The 19,963-nt window shown below is 37.6% G+C and overlaps 1 protein-coding gene across 7 annotated transcripts in view; it reads right to left on the reverse strand.

Annotated features, from left to right (window-relative positions):
- DGKB (diacylglycerol kinase beta) overlaps positions 1–19,963 on the reverse strand; it is a 700,672-nt gene that overhangs the window by 616,955 nt on the left and 63,754 nt on the right. For all 7 annotated transcript variants that reach the window (XM_087426742.1, XM_087426849.1, XM_087426797.1 and 4 more), the window contains one exon: positions 16,413–16,669. In XM_087426742.1, coding sequence (XP_087282868.1) covers positions 16,413–16,482 — 70 coding nt within the window. In that variant the 5' untranslated portion in view covers positions 16,483–16,669. The remainder of the gene's footprint in view (positions 1–16,412; positions 16,670–19,963) is intronic.

Raw genomic sequence — 19,963 nt, forward strand, 5'->3', positions numbered from 1 at the left:
ACTCGAAAATAGATCCAAGGTCTGCAGTGAGCCATCTTTTGCCCTCATGGGATGAAGTCATGAATAAAAGCTGATCTTGACTACATAGGACACCAAAATAATGGTCTTGCCAGCTTTGACCTTATGGGACTCAGGCAGGATGGGGCCAAGACACTGCAAAGGGCTACAAAAAGAACGGAAGGGAAAAAGGAGAAGAAAGAGCATAGAACAAATGAACAAATGCGCCATCCTTTGTACTATAGGTATGTTTTTGATCAGCTACTTACAGTATTACATTCTTTGTGAAACATGGACTGTACTTGGATACCCTTTAAAACATTGTATGGAGTCATAGTATGGGCACAGTTGGAGAAGGCATTGCCCAGGATTTTTGACCTGTGGAATGGCCACACCTAAATCCAAGCATACCATAGCAAGTTCCAGAAGCTTCCACCATGGTGTTTAGACTGATAGTAGACAGGTGTAGAGCATTTTGAGAGAGAGACACTGAAAACATGGAGACATCTTGGACTCTGCAGTTGACCTGCTAAAGGAAGATAAGCTTTGAGAGCTGCTGTTTCTATTCCAAAGTCAGGTTCAAACTATATTATGTATGACTTACCCCTATTTATTATACAATGTGTAGAAAAAAAGTTGGAGATTCTTTATGGAGAATAAAGATCCATGAGAGAGATGGTGTAGCTGGGGGAGTCTACATCACTTCCAAGCTATTCACACAGACACTTGTGTGGACAATAATAGATGAGTTACACAGCTTCTGCCAGATATCACTAGACACTATATCTCCAAATATTTGAGAGAATGTTAAAGTTCCAGGGAAGGAGAATTTGAACCACCTATTGAAGAAGTCATAGTCATACAATGGAAATATGGGCTCTGAAATACAAGCAAAATATGAGGAGGTTAGAATGCTATCTTCAAGGTAGCTTACGAAGGAGAATCTGGAGAAAGCGGCAGTACCTCTGTGTGCTGAGCTCTGTGCTATTCGTAGTTTAGAAAGCAAGTCTTCATTAGGTTAGGAAATGTTGAGATATATATGCTAAGTTCTTGACCACCTGGAGAAGAGAAGAGAAGATATATGCAATTTTGTGGTATACTAGCAAGTTTTTACAAAGGATGCTAGAGAGGAGGGCTTAGGAAAAGACAGCCAGTTGAGACTCAAACGAGACCTGGTAGGAGCAATCTATGGCCCAGTGCAAAGCTCTGCCAACCATTGATCTACCCAGACGTCTGAGTATCCCTGTGGTTTTGATTAACTCAAGGGGGATCAAACGAAGTCAGAGGTTATGGAGAGCCAGGAAAAAATTAGAAATAGTTGAACAGACAAGGATCAAATATCAACTCAGAAGATATGTCTGATTGAAAGCTGAGATATTGGTGAACACTTTAGATGATTGGAATGAGAACTTCCAATTCTACTTTCATGAGTAGAGGTGGTGTCATGGGCAAGCTATGGGATTCCCCTCAAAAGGACATCCTACCTACCGCTACCAGTATAGTCTGGGGAAGTGTGCAGCACAAGCTCGTAAATTACATTTCCAACAAATTCTTTCCTGGAGTCAGACAAATTGCCATCCTATTGGATTTGGTTGGGCTACATTCAATAGAGTCCTATTGTAGCTCCTGTCTTACAATACCCTGAGAAAATTGTAAGCAGTCCATAGTGTCTGCACTCACAGAGGAAGAAGAATTTTGGACAAAAAGTCTCAGGGGACTATTATTATTTAGTCCATCTCTGGATATTGCTGTCCACATTTCCCTAGAAAGACTATCGACATAACTCTGTAGTCTGAATGTACAGAGTTATCTGCATCTCAGCTGGCTATGCTGAGGAGCCCCTGAATTTGCCAGAGGAGAATGAGGAGGTCAGAGAAATGGTGCATGTGCATCCAGCAGTTGTAACCAGACCAATGTTGCTAACTGAAGTCAATTCCAACTTCTTTTAGGTATTGACCTAGTCTTTACCTCTTACAGGAGAAATTGACTGGCATATTATCATGCTCCCCTTATAAGCCTTTGTGCCAACTTCTATGGTCAGATAGAAGTCAAAAGTTTAAGAGCATTTCCAAATGTCTCAGCCTACAGGCTGTAGTGAAAAGGAATCACATGCAAAGTATAAACTTTTCTGACGCTGGAAGTTTTCAGATACCCAAGGACCTGAAAGAGTGGATAAGAGGGAAACTACAAGGAAGAGTTGTCTCATTTTATGTGGAATGTGGACTCAGGAACAGTGGAGCAATACACAACTACAGGACACATGGAATTTTATTGGTGATCATTTTAGGAAGGTCTATTTCTCCAAGATGGATTCTTTGAAGGATTACATTAAGGAACTCTTAAGTTAATGGTATTGTTTTCTACTTCTCAGCTCTATGTTTTTTTGATCATACTGGGAGATAAGGTAACAAAAGGAAAATCAGCACAGAACTCAATATAATGATTATGACAGCCAATGGTGGAAGAAGGAAGAGTTCTGAGAGGTGACTTCACCAGAAAGCAACTTTGGAAATGGCAGAAATTATCATTAAATGAAGGAGTACCAAAGAGTAGTGCCTCATAAATGGCCTGTGGAAGCACTTATGGCTGCTTCAGAAATACCTGTCAGAGATGTGAGAGCAATGCCTGAAGTCTTTGACCCTTAGGAAGAGAGAAGAGATCATTAGGGTGCAGTTTTTCTGACTCAAAAGAGCCAAAGATATTTAAGATGTAGTTTTTTTTTTTGTTTAATTCTGGGACCTGTGAATTGAGTATAAGGGAGGTGGAAGGGAAAATGCACACTTCCAGAAAGGTTTAGTTAGAATCGCTAGTAAGTTTTTTAAAAATTGTATGCATTAACTTTTTTCCATCATAACCGGCTAACCGGATATTGGTAATAGACTATTTCAGGAGTCACATCAAATCATATTCCACCAATAATCAGAATATATCCTCTGTTCCGTGAATGCTGTGGGATTCCTTTCATTACAAACTACTTCCTTGAATACCTAACCAAGCAGAGCTTTTGAGTCAATTCCTAGAGAAAGACTTTCATTTGGTAGAAATAAAAAAATACCATGACTAATTTCTGATATCCAAAGGGAAAGTATAAACCAGAAATATTAGACAGAATTTTGTAAATATCTGGAGGACTCTCCTGTCCAAGTCAAAGCTGTAGCTACCAGTATTTCACTCTTCTTGATTTTTCACCTGAGAGCTTTGGTTTCCCAATGACTTCAGTCTGGGGGTAGGTTTCAAGGGATAGGGGATTACCCTAATCTAGCAGGAAACTAAGCTGAAAAATAGTCTTAACATTTGGCAGCTATAGCAGCTCAAACAGTAATGCATTCTGCTCCAAAGGCACTTATGACATTGGGCAGGATGTCAACAGCGTCCTCAACATTCATTCACTTGCAAGGAATTCTCACAGTATTCTGCAAAAGGATTGGGGCTCTTTGTCCCCTTCTCCCAAATCCTTCCTTTCTGTGTTCATTCTATAATAAAACACTGAAAAATAAGTTAATGGTGATTGATACTTGCAAGAAAAACGTGTGTGTGTGTTTGAATGTTTGTGTTTTAAGAGACTTACTTCTTTGAATGAAATGGAAGAATTAAGCCTATTTCATGGGTAGGCTCTAAAATACCAGCAACTAAATAGATTCCCCTTCATCCTCCCTGGATTAATATAGAAAAGTGGCTGAGTTTCCTTCTACCTTGAAAATGTAGGACACAAATAGAATGGATCTGAAAACCTAGAGGTAGGGCAATGGGAAAGAACTGGGGTCAGAGACGAAGGCAAAGAGACTTTTGGGCACAAATCTAGCACCACCTTAATATGGACTGAAGGGAAATCTGATGGGAAAATATATTTTTTTTATCAACCTCTACATTACTGATTATGGTGGTAATGACTATTACAAGCTTATGTCTATTGGGAGACAATTCCCCATGTCTCGTTCATGTTCCTGCAAGCTATACAAGCAGAAGCACAGCCTACTTTTATTTCAGACTATCATTTCAAGGATGTTTTTATAGCAAAAACCTTGGGAGACACATATTGGGATCCTCTCTTGAGCAAAAGGAAGATTTCTTTACTGTCCATAATAAAAGATCCATGTTCCCTAAACCTGGGGTTCCTCTCCTATAATTCAACTCACTACTTTTGCAGAGGTCACCTGGCCCTTTTCATGTTTCCCTATGGGAATTGAAGTAGGGGAGCCAACGAAAACATGAGGTACATGCTGTTTGCTGTGACATGATTAATAGGGTCCTTTTTCTCTGATCCAGGAGTCGCGTGTCTTTTCTTAGTATCACGAAGATGAACCATGCTAACTGATTACATTGTAAATAGGGTAAACTTTCAGACCCACCACAGTCTTGGCAATGTTCTTCCCTACAAATACATTTTTGGGTATGAGAAAATAATTCTTGATCCTGAGGATGCCTAGGGAAGGCTTCGAAAGAGGCTGAAGGATTTGAAGAAAGATCGTGATCTAAGAAGTAAAAGTGGAAAATTGGGCCACAGGGAACAGATGGGTTATTTCTCACACAGTCCCATAGAAGCAAAGTGTAAAATTCAATAAATAATGAAATTATAAATGTGTATTTTGGAGAAGTAGAAATGTTGAACTACAGAAAAAGAAAAGAAACAATAGAAAGATAACTCAGAACATTTTAACGATAATAACAATGAAAGCCATAATTAACTTACATATGGTGGTTTGCAGTTTACAAAGCATTCCCACACATATTATGTTATTTGAGTCTTACAACAATCTTGTGAGATAGGCTTTATTTTTGTAATTACACAGTTGAGAAAATTAAAGTTTAGAAAGATTATGTAACTTGCTAAAGCCAAGACTAATACATTAAGAAAATAAATAGTAGAGATGGACTTAAGAAAATTGAACAGAACCAAAACAAAAATCAAGATTTGGCCATAGGTTCAGAATGCTCCATCACAAGTTATTCCCTTTATATGATGCCTCCTGTACCCCCTGTAAACATGTCTTTCTCTCCAATGTGAAAGAACAAAATCCCTCTTTTTGCCTTATTCACTTTAGCTAAGATCCTTCCTCTTTCTTCCTTCTAGCTAAGATTCTATAAAAAGTAGCTTATAAGGATTCTCTCTGCCTCTCTTCTTTTCTACTCATCCCACTACTAGTCTAAGAAAAATCTTTATTAAAATCACTGGTGACATTCCAAATGATGAACACTCTGGACACATTTTGGTTCTTATCTTAAGTTAGATCTCACCTTCTAAAAACACTTCTCTTCTTTCAATTTGTGGAATTCTAGTCATTCACTTATTTCCTCCTTCCTTTCTGGGTACTATTTCCCAATTGTTTTCATGGATATCTCATTTTCCAACTGCCTTATGCATACAATGTTCTCTACCATTCCATTTCCATCCTTCTCTCCTTGCTCAATCTGCCTCCACTGGGTCATCTAATCTATGGCCATGATTTGATTACCACCCACAATGCAAAACCACACCCATTCTATATCTCCAGCTCTGATTTCTTTCTTGAGCTCCAGACCTGTATGCCAAAGAATCTAATTTATATCTCAATCTGTGTTTTAATATGTCCAAAATCAAACCACTTGAGTTTCTCTCTAAACCTGTTCTTTTTCTGTATTCCTTTCCTGGATTCAGTGAACCACGTTGACTTAGTTCCCCAAGCTGAAGTACCCCACCCTGCTTCTTTAGTCCTCATATCCTTTTGGTTATTGCATTTAGTTTATACTGCCTGTAAGATACTCTAATATGTGCTTACCTCTCCATTCACAATGCCTTAACCTTCTTGTAACCCTGCATATTCAACAAGCTGTACCAATAGAATATCCTCCTAATTGTTTTCTAGTCTCCCTCTCACCAAAGTTTTTCTATATTTACTTCTTTCTGAAATTCAAATCTTATAATTTCACTATCCTTCCAATTAATATCTTTAATGTCTCCCAGTGACTATGTGTTAGACAGCTTTTTACTAATGGCATTCATGAACCCATCTTTTATGACTGTTGCTGAATTCTTCAGCCTTGTCTTCAGTGCTTATACACACGCCGAAGTGCACACATACATGTTCAAACACAAATAGGTACATACACCAACGCACATTTCCAATATTTCCCTAATGTGACCCATTCTTTCATGCCTTAGTATGTGCTCTGATAACTGCTTGGAGTTTCTTTGCTTTTCTTACCCCTATTAAATTCTTCCAATTAAAATGAAAATCCCATTCCCCTCTTGACTCCTACTCACATGAAGCAGAGTTAAAAGCTCTGTAAGAGTCTTACACAGGTTTCTTTACAAGATAGCAATGTAAGGAGGCTCCTGAACTCACCTCCTCCATGGACACACCAAATCTACAGCTACATACAGAACAATTCCCATTGAAAGAAATCCATAAACTAGAATGACTCCTACACAGCAGACAAATGAGAAAAAACGCACATTGAAACAGGTAGGCGAGACTGAGACACAAGCTCGCCATAAATCTCACCCCTACCACGGCGACACACAACCAAAAGGGAACTCACAATTCCCAGCTTCTCCCTGAGGAGCAAAGGGGTTGTATCTGGTGCCCCAACATTTAACACTTCCACCTGAGAGTTGGCCCCTCAAAACATCTAACTTTGAAAGCCAACAGAACTCTGTGTCCAGGAGACCCACAGGTTGTAGAGAACTGAAAAACAGTTCTTAACGGGCTTGCCAGGACTCACTGTGGCTAAGGCCCCAGGTTCAGTGCAGAGGCAGCAGATTAAAGTACTCAGTCTTTCTGTGAAAAAAGCCTATTTGTTTATCTTAAAAGCTATGGCCTAAGGGGTAATCTTCTAATTAAATACAACTGCAACACTCTCCAGAGATAGGGAGGCGGCACTCTCCCTCTGCCTCACTCCAGGTCGCCTGTATCCAGCAGAAAGGAGCTTGTGCACACATCTGGCACCTGGGCTTTTGCAGCTGCCACCCAGGGGATATACCCCTTGATCCCCTGGCTCTGGTGGCCAGCAGGGCTTATGTCCATGGATCCAACAGGTCTGTAACAGAGAATCCGTTCTTAACTGCCCAGGGCACAGCACAGAGTGGCAGGCAGAAAGAAACACCTAGTCTTTTCAAGAAAGAGGTCTATTTGCAGATCATATACCAACAAGTACATGGAAAGATGCTCAACATCACTAATCATCAGAGAAATGCAAATCAAGACCACAATGAGATATCACCTCACACCTGTTAAAATAGCTACTATCAAAAAGACAAGATAACAAATGTTGGCAAGGATGTAAAAAAAAGTCAACCTTTGTACACTTTTGGTGGAAATGTAAAGTGGTACAGCCACTATGGAGAGAGTACGGAGGTTTCTCAGAAAATTAAAAATACAACTACCACATGATCCAGCAATCCCACTTCTGGGTATATATCCAAAGGAAACAAAATCACTATCTTGAAAAGATATCTGCATCCCCATGTTCATTGTAGCATTATTTACAATAGCAAGACATGGAAACACCTTAAGTGTCCATAGACAAATGAATAAAGAAAACACCTTAGTGTCCATAGACAAATGAATAAAGAAAATATACATAACGGAATATAACTCAGCCATGAGAAAGGACTTCCTACCATTTGTGACAATATGCATGGAACTTGAGGGCATTATGTTAAGTGAAATAAATCAGACAGAAAAAAACAAATACTGCATGATCTCACTTATATGTGAAATCTAAAAATATCCCAAACTTAATAGATACAGAAAACAGATTGGTGGTTGCTTGAGGTGGGGGCTTGGGGGCGGGTGAAATGGTGAAGGTGGTCAAAAGGTACAAAATTCCTGTTATAAGATAAATAAATCCTAAGGATGTAACGTACAGCATAGTGACTATAGTTAACAATACTGTATAACATGGGGCCGGCCCAGTGGCGTAGTGGTTAAGTGCGTGCGCTCTGCTGCTGGTGGCCTGGGTTCGGATCCCGGGCGCACACCGATGCACCGCTTGTCAGGCCATGCTGTGGCGTCGTCCCATATAAAGTGGAGGAAGATGGGCACAGATGTTAGCCCAGGGCCAGTCTTCCTCAGGAAAAAGAGGAGGCTTGACATGGATGTTAGCTCCGGTTAGCTCATGTGAGCTGATCTTCCTCCCACACAAAAAAATAAATAAATAAAATAAAATGCAAACTTTAAAAAAGAAAAACACTGTATTATATATTTGCAGGTTGCTAAGAGAGTAGATCTTAAAAGTTCTCATCACAAGAAAAAATATTCATAACTATGTGTGGTGATGGATATTAACTAAACTTATTATGGTAATCATTTTGCAATACATTTCAAATCATTATATTGTATGCCTAAAATTAATACAATGTTGTATATCAATTATATCTCAATAAAAATAGTCTTGCATATATAACATTCAGAGAATGTGTTTCATTGCTTTTTCATCATCTTCCACCATATTTGTCTCTCTAAACAGAAAAAGCTCTTTGATTGAAAGCACCACAATATTCATTTCTGTATTACCCAGAGCCAAGCATAATGACTAAGAGTAAAAGGTACTAAATATTGTTGACTGAATAATGACCAATGAGTAAAACTAAACTAAGTTCCTCTAGCCTGCATGCTCATATTTGTGTGTGTGTGTGTGGTACTCCTTGCTATAATGGGGATGGAGGCAATTAAGGAAACTTTTACTGAATAATAACCTTTAATCTATAACTGAGTTAAGGAAGAAGTATATAATTCAATAGTTATGAATTTTAATGATAATTTTTGCTATAAATTTGTGATGCTCTATTTATTTATTTATTTAATATTTATTACTAAATATTAGTAATAAAAACAAGTTATTATTTATAGGTAGGGAGTATTATCCTCACTTTATATGTGAAGAAACAGAAGTTTAAAGAGATCATGATAACTTGACTAATGCTCCAAAGTAAATAGTAGGTTATATTTTACTTGTGTGATACTGGCTACATTTATATTTTCACCAAATGTTTCAGTTCTCCCCTGACACTGGGCAGATGGAAGGAACGCACTGCTCTACTCCCTTGAAGTTAGATGCAGTCATGTGGATTGCTTAGGCCAAAGAAATGTAAGCATATCATTACCAGGCAGAAGCCTTAAGAGCCAGCCCCCAATTCACAAGCTCTCTCTCTGTTTCTCTCTGCCACAGCATCTGCCAATTTTTGAAGTTGATGACTGCTTCATCTGACTGGGACTTGATGAGGGACAAGGCAAAATTAAACCATTTGCTGACTCAGATTTGGAACTGTAATATGAAGAAGAAATAAACTGCTATTTTGTTAAGCCACTGAGATTTTGTGAATTTTTCAATCATAGCATAATTTGGCCCACCTTGACCAATACTTTACTGAAGTCCCAACTTCAGTATTAAAGTTTGTCTGACCACAAATCTTAATAAAACTGTTTTTTTCTTGGCAAGTTTGAAAAGTTCAAAAAAATAGGTATTTAAAAGTCATTGATAATTATGTGTCTTCAGGATGCTAAAATAATGGAAATTTAGACATTCATAATTATTTACTGTCTTTCACTATTAGAAGATTTAGGTATTGGAAAATTTAAGACGTATATACCCAGAGAAGCCACCAACGGGAAATTCAGTCTGAATTGCAACAAATAGGAACCAGAACCAGAAATGAGGCAGAAAGAGATTATGCAGCCAACATACATTCCAGAAATAAATTCTGGGTCAGAGCCAGGAACTGCTGAGCTAATCAATGCGAATCAGAAAAACAGGGTCGGAAATGAGAGACGTGTATTATCTAAAATAGAGTCACAGATTCCAATTTCAGACCAGGTGTCAGGGCGGAGTCAAGACATTTCACCTGAGTAATATAAGTAAGTAGGCCTAAATCAAAGAAAAAAAGTCCTGATTTGATATGAAACTACCTCAGTCACCACCACCGTAATCCTCATCACAGCACTTTACGTGCATTTTCATACTGAATCATCACTGCAATCCTAGGACATAGGTGAAGAAACTGAGGTGTACATCACAGCACTAGAACTGATCCCATTTTATGTGACATCAAATTACGTACTCTCAGCCACTATTCTAAATGACCCAGTGCCATTTATTCTTTTGTCTTCTACAAAGAGAGCAATTGTCAGGAAGTGGCTGAGCCTCCCAAAATAGAGCCAAGCGAACACAGGGCAGAGGCCCAAAGTAAAATCTAATCTCAGCATGAAAATTTAGAAAGAGCGTTATTGCATGTGGTCTAAATTTGCTTAACAATAAATTGAATACACACCTGGGAGGAGGTCAACTCTCCTTCCATTCTCCTTCTCCCTTCTTGTATGGATCAAAACATATCTCAAAGACACAATTAGATCATCATGCTAGAAGGTGGGGTCTCTCGGGAGAGTATGGCTACGTAAAATGGAAAAGGACTGTATCTTATGTTCATTACAGTTGCTTCATGATTTTCTTCTCATCTCTTTTTCCCCTCCCAAGTTTTTTGTAAAGGAAGAGTGAGGGAGGTTCCAGAGACAAGAGGAATGAATGTGGGTAGAATGCTGAAATCTGCCTCTACTTTAGGCAGAGCATCACTGAGATTCACACACAATTCAGTCCAATCTACCAAGGTAAGAAACAAGAAAGACATTTTGGGGTCCAAGCCATAGTGAGCAGCTTTGCTTCTTTGCTTTGTCCCGTATGCAAAAACCGTTTGAGAGATGGCTGTGGCTGATGGAGACATGAGGACCTGAATCTCGGATTCCAGCTTTCCCTATTTTGGAAACATAATTAACAACCCATTTATTAACATATTGATCTTCTTAAGAAACATAAATGAACTATTACTGTTTTGATCTTTGTTATTACTTATTATGTCACAGCTATGTGCTAGGTAAGCTGCCTGAAAGAGATCATTTGCCTCTCTCTAAGGCTTATTGTGAGTATTAAATGAGTTAATACTTGTATATTGTTTAGAGTAGGGCACTAAAAATCTATTATTAATTATGATGATGGTGATTGTCTCATTAAATCCTACAACAATTTGAGGAAATATTCTACTTTTCCAGGTGAGAAAGATGAGGCCCAGGTAGTTTATGTAACATTCCCAAGGTCACACCACTAAGTAGAAGATGGGGCTGGGGTTCAACACTGTCAAATACTGGTTTGCCTGCAAAGCCTGGGCCCTTTCCGCTAAGCCATGACGAATGCCTCACTCCAGTGGAAGAAACTGTATACTAAGTCCAAACATTAGGCACATTGGACCTTATTGAGAAGAACAAGTTCATCATAATTTTGCAACTCTCTACAATGCCAGCTGCTATAAACAGTATGAAATTTATGAAAGTTTGGAAGTGTTCCCACCATAATAACACAGTATTTTTCAAAAATAATTTACATGCTATATAACACAGTTTATATATAGCAAATAAAAAACTAATCCTAAGTGACAATATGTGGGCAGATAATGAATCACTTGGAAATATCATGTAGATTTTACATAGAAAATATCGTTATCCATGAAAAGACTTGGAGTGTCTTAACCCTTTGCTGTGCCATGAAACCATAGCAAGAAGCACTGACAAACTAATAATGTGATAAGCTCAATTCTCTTCACAGCAGGAGTGAGAGTTCTGTATTTTATAACAGTTTGGATGACTTTGTATAGAGAGGGGAAGAGAAATTTATACTCCTCTCCCACATATCAATGGAATTGTTTCCCATGGAGTGACTCAGCCTGAAACCCTGAACAGGAGCATGGTCTCAGCATGCTATAGGCAGCCACAGCAGGCTTCACAGTAGCTGCCTTCAGCATTTGTGGGGACAACACAGAACGGAGGCTGCCAATAGCACCAGAAGCTTCTACCTTGTAGGAAGAATTAGTCTTGTAGCAGAAAAAAAGACACCAACTCCTAATGGCCCAAAATGTGGCAATTTTCTACTTGATCGTCAGCAATATGTTCAAACAGCCAACATAGCACACTCCATCCGTTTCTATTAAAATAATAATTATAAACAGTTATATCACAACTTGCCATGCACTGTTCTCATTCTTTGACATATATTAACTCAGTCAATTTAATACTTACAACACTTGACATATTTATTATTTCCCCCATTTTAAAAGTGTGAAAAATGGGACACGGAGATGTTAAGTCACTTTCCCAGAGTCAGAAATCTAAAATATGGGGCCGGCCCAGTGGCGTATAGCAGTTGGGTTCGCAAGCTCTGCTTCAGCGGCCTGGGGTTCTCTTGTTCGGATCCTGGGTGCAGACCTATGCACCACTCATCAAGCCATGCTAAGGTGGTGTCCCACATAGAGCAACCAGAAGGATGTACAACTATGACATACAGTTATCTCCTCGGGCTTTGGGGAGAAAAAAGGAAAAAAGGAGGAAGAAGAGCAACAGATGTTAGCTCAGGGCCTATCTTCCTCAAAAAAAAAAAAAAAAGAAAGAAAGAAAAGAAAAGAAATCTAAAATATGGTGGGACCAGGATTTGAACACAAGCTGTCTGATGTGCTAGCTGCCTAACCAGGAATGCTGTGCCAATGTGACTCTTTTTTCCCAATTAATCATGAGAAAAGCCTAGAAGTTGGGAGAACATTTATAGTTGCAGAGTGTAATGGACTAAATATTTGTGTCCCCCACAACAAAATGCATATCTTAAACCCAGATCCCCCAATGTGAGAGGTCATTGGGAGATAATTAGAATAGATGAGGTCATGAGGGCGCGGCCCTGATGAATTGAATTAGTGCTCTTGTAAGAGTCCCTGGAGAGCTTGCTGCTCCTCTCGCACTCCTTCCACCATGTGAGAATACAAAGACAAGTTGGCAGTTTGCAACCCAGAAGAGAGCCCTCACCAGAAGCCAACCATGCTGGCACCCGGATCTTGGACTTCTAATCTCTGGAAGTATAAGAAATAAATTTCTGTTGTTTATAAGTCACCCAGTCTATGGTACTTTGTTATAACAGCCCAAACAGAATAAGACACAGGGAATATTGTGGCAATTGTGGAGAGAATTCAAAACCAGATAACTTGAGGGAATGATCTTTATGGTATTATCTAGGTCCCGCATTGAACGATTTGGTTTTCCTAGGGGAGGGGTTCCATCCATGAACTCATTCATTTGACCAAGAACTCTACAGCCCCACCCTTCCCCAAAAAGCACATAAACCACTTATTTGATATATACCATGTATAATCTTAGCATCCTGCAAATTTAACCTTAAATCAATAACTTGGGTTTTTTTGTTTAGTCACCTAATACATATAAACAATTTCATATTGAAAATTACAAAACAATTAAAATCAAGAAAGCAAATCCAATATACCACTTTTCTAATAGACTATGGAGGAATGTCACATTGCCAATATTGCATTGCAACATGAAAAACCTGATCCTTAAATGTTGCTGACAAACTGATCACATGTACTGACTAGCATGGAAAATATACTACTTTTATAACTTTCAGGATAGTAATCTTGTTTCCAGTTTATATTTTGACATTGGCAATTTATCACAGAAGAATACATTCTAATTATGATATTCTTTGCTTCCTAATTATACAGGAAACTTCTTGGAGGATTGTCTAGCACTTTTCATGTTGTCTTGGTCATTTAAAAAAGAGTAGCAAGTCAAATGATCATAGAATCAGCACTATTTCTTTCATTCACAGAAAATTGGTTAATTTGTCTTCTCATAAAATCCATCTTAATAATGTTCTTATACTCCCCATGTCACTTCTTACTAGTGATTTATTGAATGCTCATTAATCTTTGTCTCAATATGTTACAACTTTTACGTTTACGACAATTTTTATCACCACTTGTCTTAGGCATTTCCACAAATTGATTACTAAATCAAGCATTCTTATGATATAATTAAATGTACCCCCATACTCCTTAGCAAGTAAAAGTAGCAGCCTATAACACATTTAATACTTTAGTATTAAATTCTGTTTACCAGTTCAAACAGAATTTGAATATCTGAGCAAAAGTCATTATAGAGGATAATTTAGCTATCATGGCAATAATTCACCTATTTTATATTAATTCTTCCATAGGCATTTTTCCTGAAGTACCCAAACACTGGAAAATGTATTTTAATAATCCAGCTAGGTTCAACATAACCTAAACCAACTCAATGTTTTCTTTACTTGGGAGATCACCAAATTCCCCCATCCTCCAAGTCAAATCAAAATTGGAGCTAAGTTTAGATTTCTCTCTCTATGTCTGTCTCTGTGTCTATCTGTCTATCTGTCTGTCTCTCTCTTTTTCAATTCTCATATTTTATTATTTCTCAACCTCTCCTCTGTTAGTTTTAATGCTACAATATCTGAATTTGTGCTTTTCTGGTCATCTTTCATCATCCACATTATTTAGTCTATTCCAACAGCCCACTGGCCTGACTCTAGTCTCTTTCCATTACCATATACCATTTTCACATTTGCCAAATTAAACTTCTTGAAGTATAGCATTGTTCGTGTTGCTCTACCCTTAAAATCCTACAATTACTCCTCACTGCCTAACTCAAGTTTAGCATTGTATATTTTAATTCCATTTCATTTTTACAGCCTCAATTCCACTTACTCCTTTAATTTGCAGTGTGGCTAAATGTGGCTCATTTCCCTTCCTCAAACATATGCTGAATTTTCCTTTTTATCTATATCATTTTCTTCTCCATTTACCTTAAACTTACTTTTTAAGCTCCATTTCAAATCCTACTTCTTCCATGAAGGCTTTCCTTTCCCCATCTCCAACTGCATACTAGAGCCCTACAGAACGCTAAATTTTGCTGTGGCACTTACAATATTCTGTCTAGCCACAGAGTCATGTATCCATTAGTCTCTAGGCTTCGTTAAACTATAAATTCCTTGAATGGAGGGTCTATATCTGTTCATATCTGCATTTCCTGCAGTGCCAAGCAGAATACTCTCCCTAAAAAGGATGCTCTGATATATTTACTTAATTATTAAATAGGGCATATAAAAATTGGAAAATATAATTAATTTTTTAGTCAATTTAGAAATTATTGAGTATAAAAATGCAGACAAGAATTCAGTCATTCTAGGCTAACTTTTCGTCATGTGATAAGTGGATGAAATGTGCTTTCAGCAGCTCTAAACAGTTTTTGAGTATGAGCACCACATTTTGATGTCAAAAATTTTTGACCCTTCTTCCATGTGATAGTTGTATTTTTATTGACTATGAAAATGTACATGTTCTTATGGATTTGCATCTTCCTTGCAAATACCCAGCAGCACTCTTACAACCTCACCCAGAGCACTTTAGCCCTCTAGTTAGGAAGATTAGGAAGACTCTAGAAAACCTATGAAATTGGCCCTTTCAGATAATATACCTTAAGTGTTTATTAATGTTCCTGACTTATAATATATACTCTATAAATGTGAGTGTTACTATTCACTATTATCATCACATCGATTCCTTATTATTCTAAATTACCCTTCTGTGTTTACTACTTTGCTCTCCTGCTCCCTTATGTTATTCAATTCATTCCTGATGCTTCTCTCCTATAGGCCTCACCTTCTCTCTGTGTAAGCATCACCAGCTGCTTCAATTTTTGCCTCTTTAACTATTACGTGCTCTTGCTTCTTTTTCTCTTTCCACTTCTTGCATTTTACTCTCCCAGTCCACAGTGTTATTCTCCCCACTCTCACTGTTCTTATATTCTCTACATATCACTTTTCCTCTACTCATCGTCTTCCCAACTAGTAAGCTTCCTACTTATTAGTTGCTTCCTTTTCTTTCGTCAGTACCTTCACTCAGTTGTTATTCATATTTGTAGTTGAAACTCATTTTGTGAAACGGATACATTCCTGAAAATCTATGGTGAAAATAAATTTCTTGTAAATAAAATCTTGCTGTTTATGTGTAAAGAAACTTAATATTTAAAAATAGCCTACTACAAAGGGAATTACCATGATCGAACTTTTATGCAAATACGCACACAAAACAAGTTGGCTTAACGTCCTGACACCTTCTCTTGCTCTTACAACCTCTAATTCCAACTCCACAGTGTATCTATGGCTCCCTACTCCCAATCCTTTTTGAATGTTATGCTAAGAGGAACAAAAAAACCCCCACTTCTCCCCTTACTTCTGTTTGTCCTTCTCCTTCCTTCTCGGTTACAGTATCACCAGTTTCCATTCTCCTTAACTGTCTTATCCTTTGCTTTACCTTTATTACAGCTCGAGTATTTCCAAGTTTAGTTTTGCATCTGACACCCTAGTTCCTTTTCTACTAGATTTGATGTTCAAGTTTACCGTTTCCTTTTTCTCACTCCAAAAAGGTAGTCTCAAGTTGACCTACTTGCAAACACAAAAGATACACCTACATCTATCCTGATGCCGAGCAGGATCTATAATCTGTTCTTGTAAATAAATGATACCTTGTTTAGCACAAATGCCAAATAAAATCATATATCAATATAAATACTTACACTCAGCGTATTTCTGAAGTTGGGAAAATTCTGAGGGGCTGAGGTGGGCCCACTTTTCCTGGTTTGTCATGGCGGTAGTGAGGAGTTCTCTTACCAGGTGAGGAATTCTTTATTCAGGTGTTTGGCAGAATTCTATGCTTCAAAGTTTCCACATTGCATATTTCATTATAAAATACCTCAAGCTTTCAAAATATGCAATCTATCAACATGAAACCGCTATGGATGTGAATTTGTAGTTTCAATAATGTATTAAAGCACTGCAGAGAGAAAAACAAAAAGATCAAAAGGTTAGCATTATTGCACTAAGGAAAAAATTGACAAGTTATAGAATATTAAGGATTTTTAACTCCTAAATAATGTGTTTCAAAGTTATTCTATTTTATATAATACTCAATCTTTAATTGCTCATTCACTCTTTAGTGGCATTTTTATATACATTTTTAATGCCAAATCATAGAAATAAATATGATTAAAAACACAGGAAAAAAGGGGTTGGCCCTGTGGCCTACTGGTTAAGTTCGGCTTGCTCCATTTCAGTGGCCCGAATTCAGTTCCTGGACACAGACCTACACCTCTTGTTAGCGGTCATGCTGTGGCGGTGACCCATATACAAAATAGAGGAAGATTGGCATAGATGTTGGCTCGGGGCGAATCTTCCTCAAGCAAAAAGAGGAAGATTGGCAGCAGATGTTAGCTAAGGGCAAATCTTCCTCAGCGAAAAAAAAAAAATACAGGAAAAGAAAGAAAACTGTGAATAAAATTTTATAAAGTCTAACTTCATACAAGTAGATTTTCTTGTCTTCAGTGTTATAAACTACACATTCTAAGAGCAAACGAATGTGTCGTTTTTATCAACCTGAACTTATCAATTCTTTAATATTTAAACAAACATTATGTAAAAAAAATTGAAACCCAAATTATTAAAGGAGGCTAAGTTAGCTCTATAGCTCCCTACAAATACAATCTGCTAGTGTATAAGTTCCAACAATGGTTTAGAATGTTCCCCAATAGTAGTACATATATTTGCAGTCATGCAAGTCAGCTTTGGGGGTCATATAAATTGGTTTTTTCCAGCAATAAAATAAAGAGAATAATTTTAATTTTATAATTCGTAAAAAATCCCAATAAAATTTGCCAAATTAAAGCAATTCTAAATGTCTGACAGACTTGCATAATGATAGTGGATGAAACTACTGTGAATCATGCTTAAAAATAAATCCCTAGGTTGTCATGGACCTACATTCACTGCTATATCTATAAAGGCAAACAAAATGAAAAACCATCTGGTTTCAACTTTTCATCAGAGACAGTAATCAATTGCTCAGTAATCAACCAGACTGGTACTGTAATCGTTATAGAAAATGAAGTATTTAGAAACAATTACTTAGTTTATAAAATTATGTGATTGGAAGGCTCACATATACAGATGTCATTACCTAAAGCCACCATACTTAATATTTGGTATTAGTGTCTAACCTTTCTTCAGCATCTCTTTACTATTCTGCAATATCAACCCCAGGACCTCACTGTCACATCCTGTCGTCTTTGCCTTAAAAAACTGTTCTTGTTGGTCTCATCTGTTCAGGGTTCCTGTACTAAGTTTTACAAGGGGATAGTTTCCTATTTAACTGGATATAATAATGAAGATACTGATGCATTAATAGAGGCCAAATTGCTAGGTCTCTTTTTCCTCCTAGGGGATGTGCTTCCATCACAACCATGACTTTGTGGAAGCAATGCAAACTAAAAGGAATGGGAACATGTGATGGGCATTTCTTTGTATCTTCTACCCAGTGTCTTCCTGCTGATTTCATTCTTCACATTGACTCGCCCTAATTCTTTGCTTCTCTCCAGTTACACACAGCTTTGGTGGGACTATAAAACAAGGTGTCCTGTTCTCTCCTATCCAAAGGGAGACAGATGATTCAGTCACATTTGGCACATTAGACTCTGTCTCATGGGACATGAAGTGTTGAGTGGAGCTATTCAAGGACAGGGTGCAAATAGTTGTAGCTGAATAATTGCAGCAATAATTGGATACCTGTCCCTTTCTGAGTCTGACTCTCCAGCTATCTTGTCATGTCTGGAAGCCAGTAACATTCTTTTAATAAAGGATTAAGTGGGCCAGAATCAATTCCTGTTGCCTATAACCGAAAAAGCTTAACTGATGATAATGGCAGTTTGTTTACTCATTCAGAAAATGTTTATTGATCTCCTCTGTATGCCAGAGAGCATTCTAGGCACTGGAAATACAACAAAGATCAAAACATACAAAAGATGAAGATAACGTTAATTCCAACAATGTGTCAGCTTTACTGAGAGCTTACACTATGCATGGCTCTCTCCTAACAGCATTTGTGTGTTAGATCATTCAATCTTCACAAAACAACTCCTTGAGGCACTAACAGTCTCTCATTTCAACAGCAAAGGAAACTGACACTGGGTGATTGGAATCTGGTTGATATGACAGAGACTGCCAGAAACACACCCAGTGTCCACTCTCCCTTGCTTCCTTGGTAACAGAACCCTAATTGTACTGAATGAAAATATATCCATCTAAACAACTACATTCCTCAGGTTCTTTGCATGAAGAAATGGCCAATGAGATATAGGTAGATATTGGGTGAGGGATATAGGAGGGTTCTATTTGAGGAAACAGCTGGCAAGTGCTCTTTTAACCTTTTTTCTCTTATTCCAACTTCCTACCTGGAATGTTGACATGCTAGCTGCAAATCCAGACGTTTCTTGTACTATTGAGATAACTTTTAAAATGGAAGCCAAGTGCTAAGAATGGTAGAGTCTCATAAAGTAGATTAGAAGTAGACCAACAGCTGACTGCAGAAAAATTTGGCCCACCACCTCTTTTTGTAAATAAAGTTTTGTTGGAACACAGAAACACCTATTAGAGAAACCAGCAAGAGGCCAATTTTTGGAGAGATTTTAATGCTAAATAAAAATATTTGGGCATTATTCTGAAGGTAGCAAAGAACAATGAAAGAACTACAAAAAAGGCCAGAAACTTGATCACTTTGGAAAAATGTCATTTTGGAAAAATGTCAACATCTTCATTTAGTTTCTTTCTCTCTCACTTGTTTTATTGTGATAGCTGTTTAACTAGCCTCTGAGCTCTCTCCTTTCCTTAACATGGCCTATCCCTTGATGTCCATGGATAGGCATGAACTAAGGTGATTCCAGGGAGCTCTCTGGTAAATTATCAAGTTAATTAATAAATTAGAATAGTAATTAAATAGTTATTTAATTATAGCTTTCCACCTGGCTAGCTGCTCTGAAATTGTAAAATTTCCCAGTTAATTGAGTACAAGAAACTCAAATTTAAAATGACTGGTTAACTGACATCCTTCAGATCTTTACATGAATGCTGTCTTCTCAGTAAATTCTCACTTGGTCATTCGATATAAAATTACGCATTCATACACACCATCCCTCCATCATGCTTTTATTTATATTGACTATAACATCTTATCATCAAATATTTAACTTATTTATATTATTTAATACTTGTCTCCTCACACTAGAATTAGGGGCAACAT

The sequence above is a fragment of the Ceratotherium simum genome, chromosome 1, assembly GCF_057802395.1.
Source record: "Ceratotherium simum simum isolate JZ-2026a chromosome 1, ASM5780239v1, whole genome shotgun sequence".
NCBI lineage: Eukaryota > Metazoa > Chordata > Mammalia > Perissodactyla > Rhinocerotidae > Ceratotherium > Ceratotherium simum.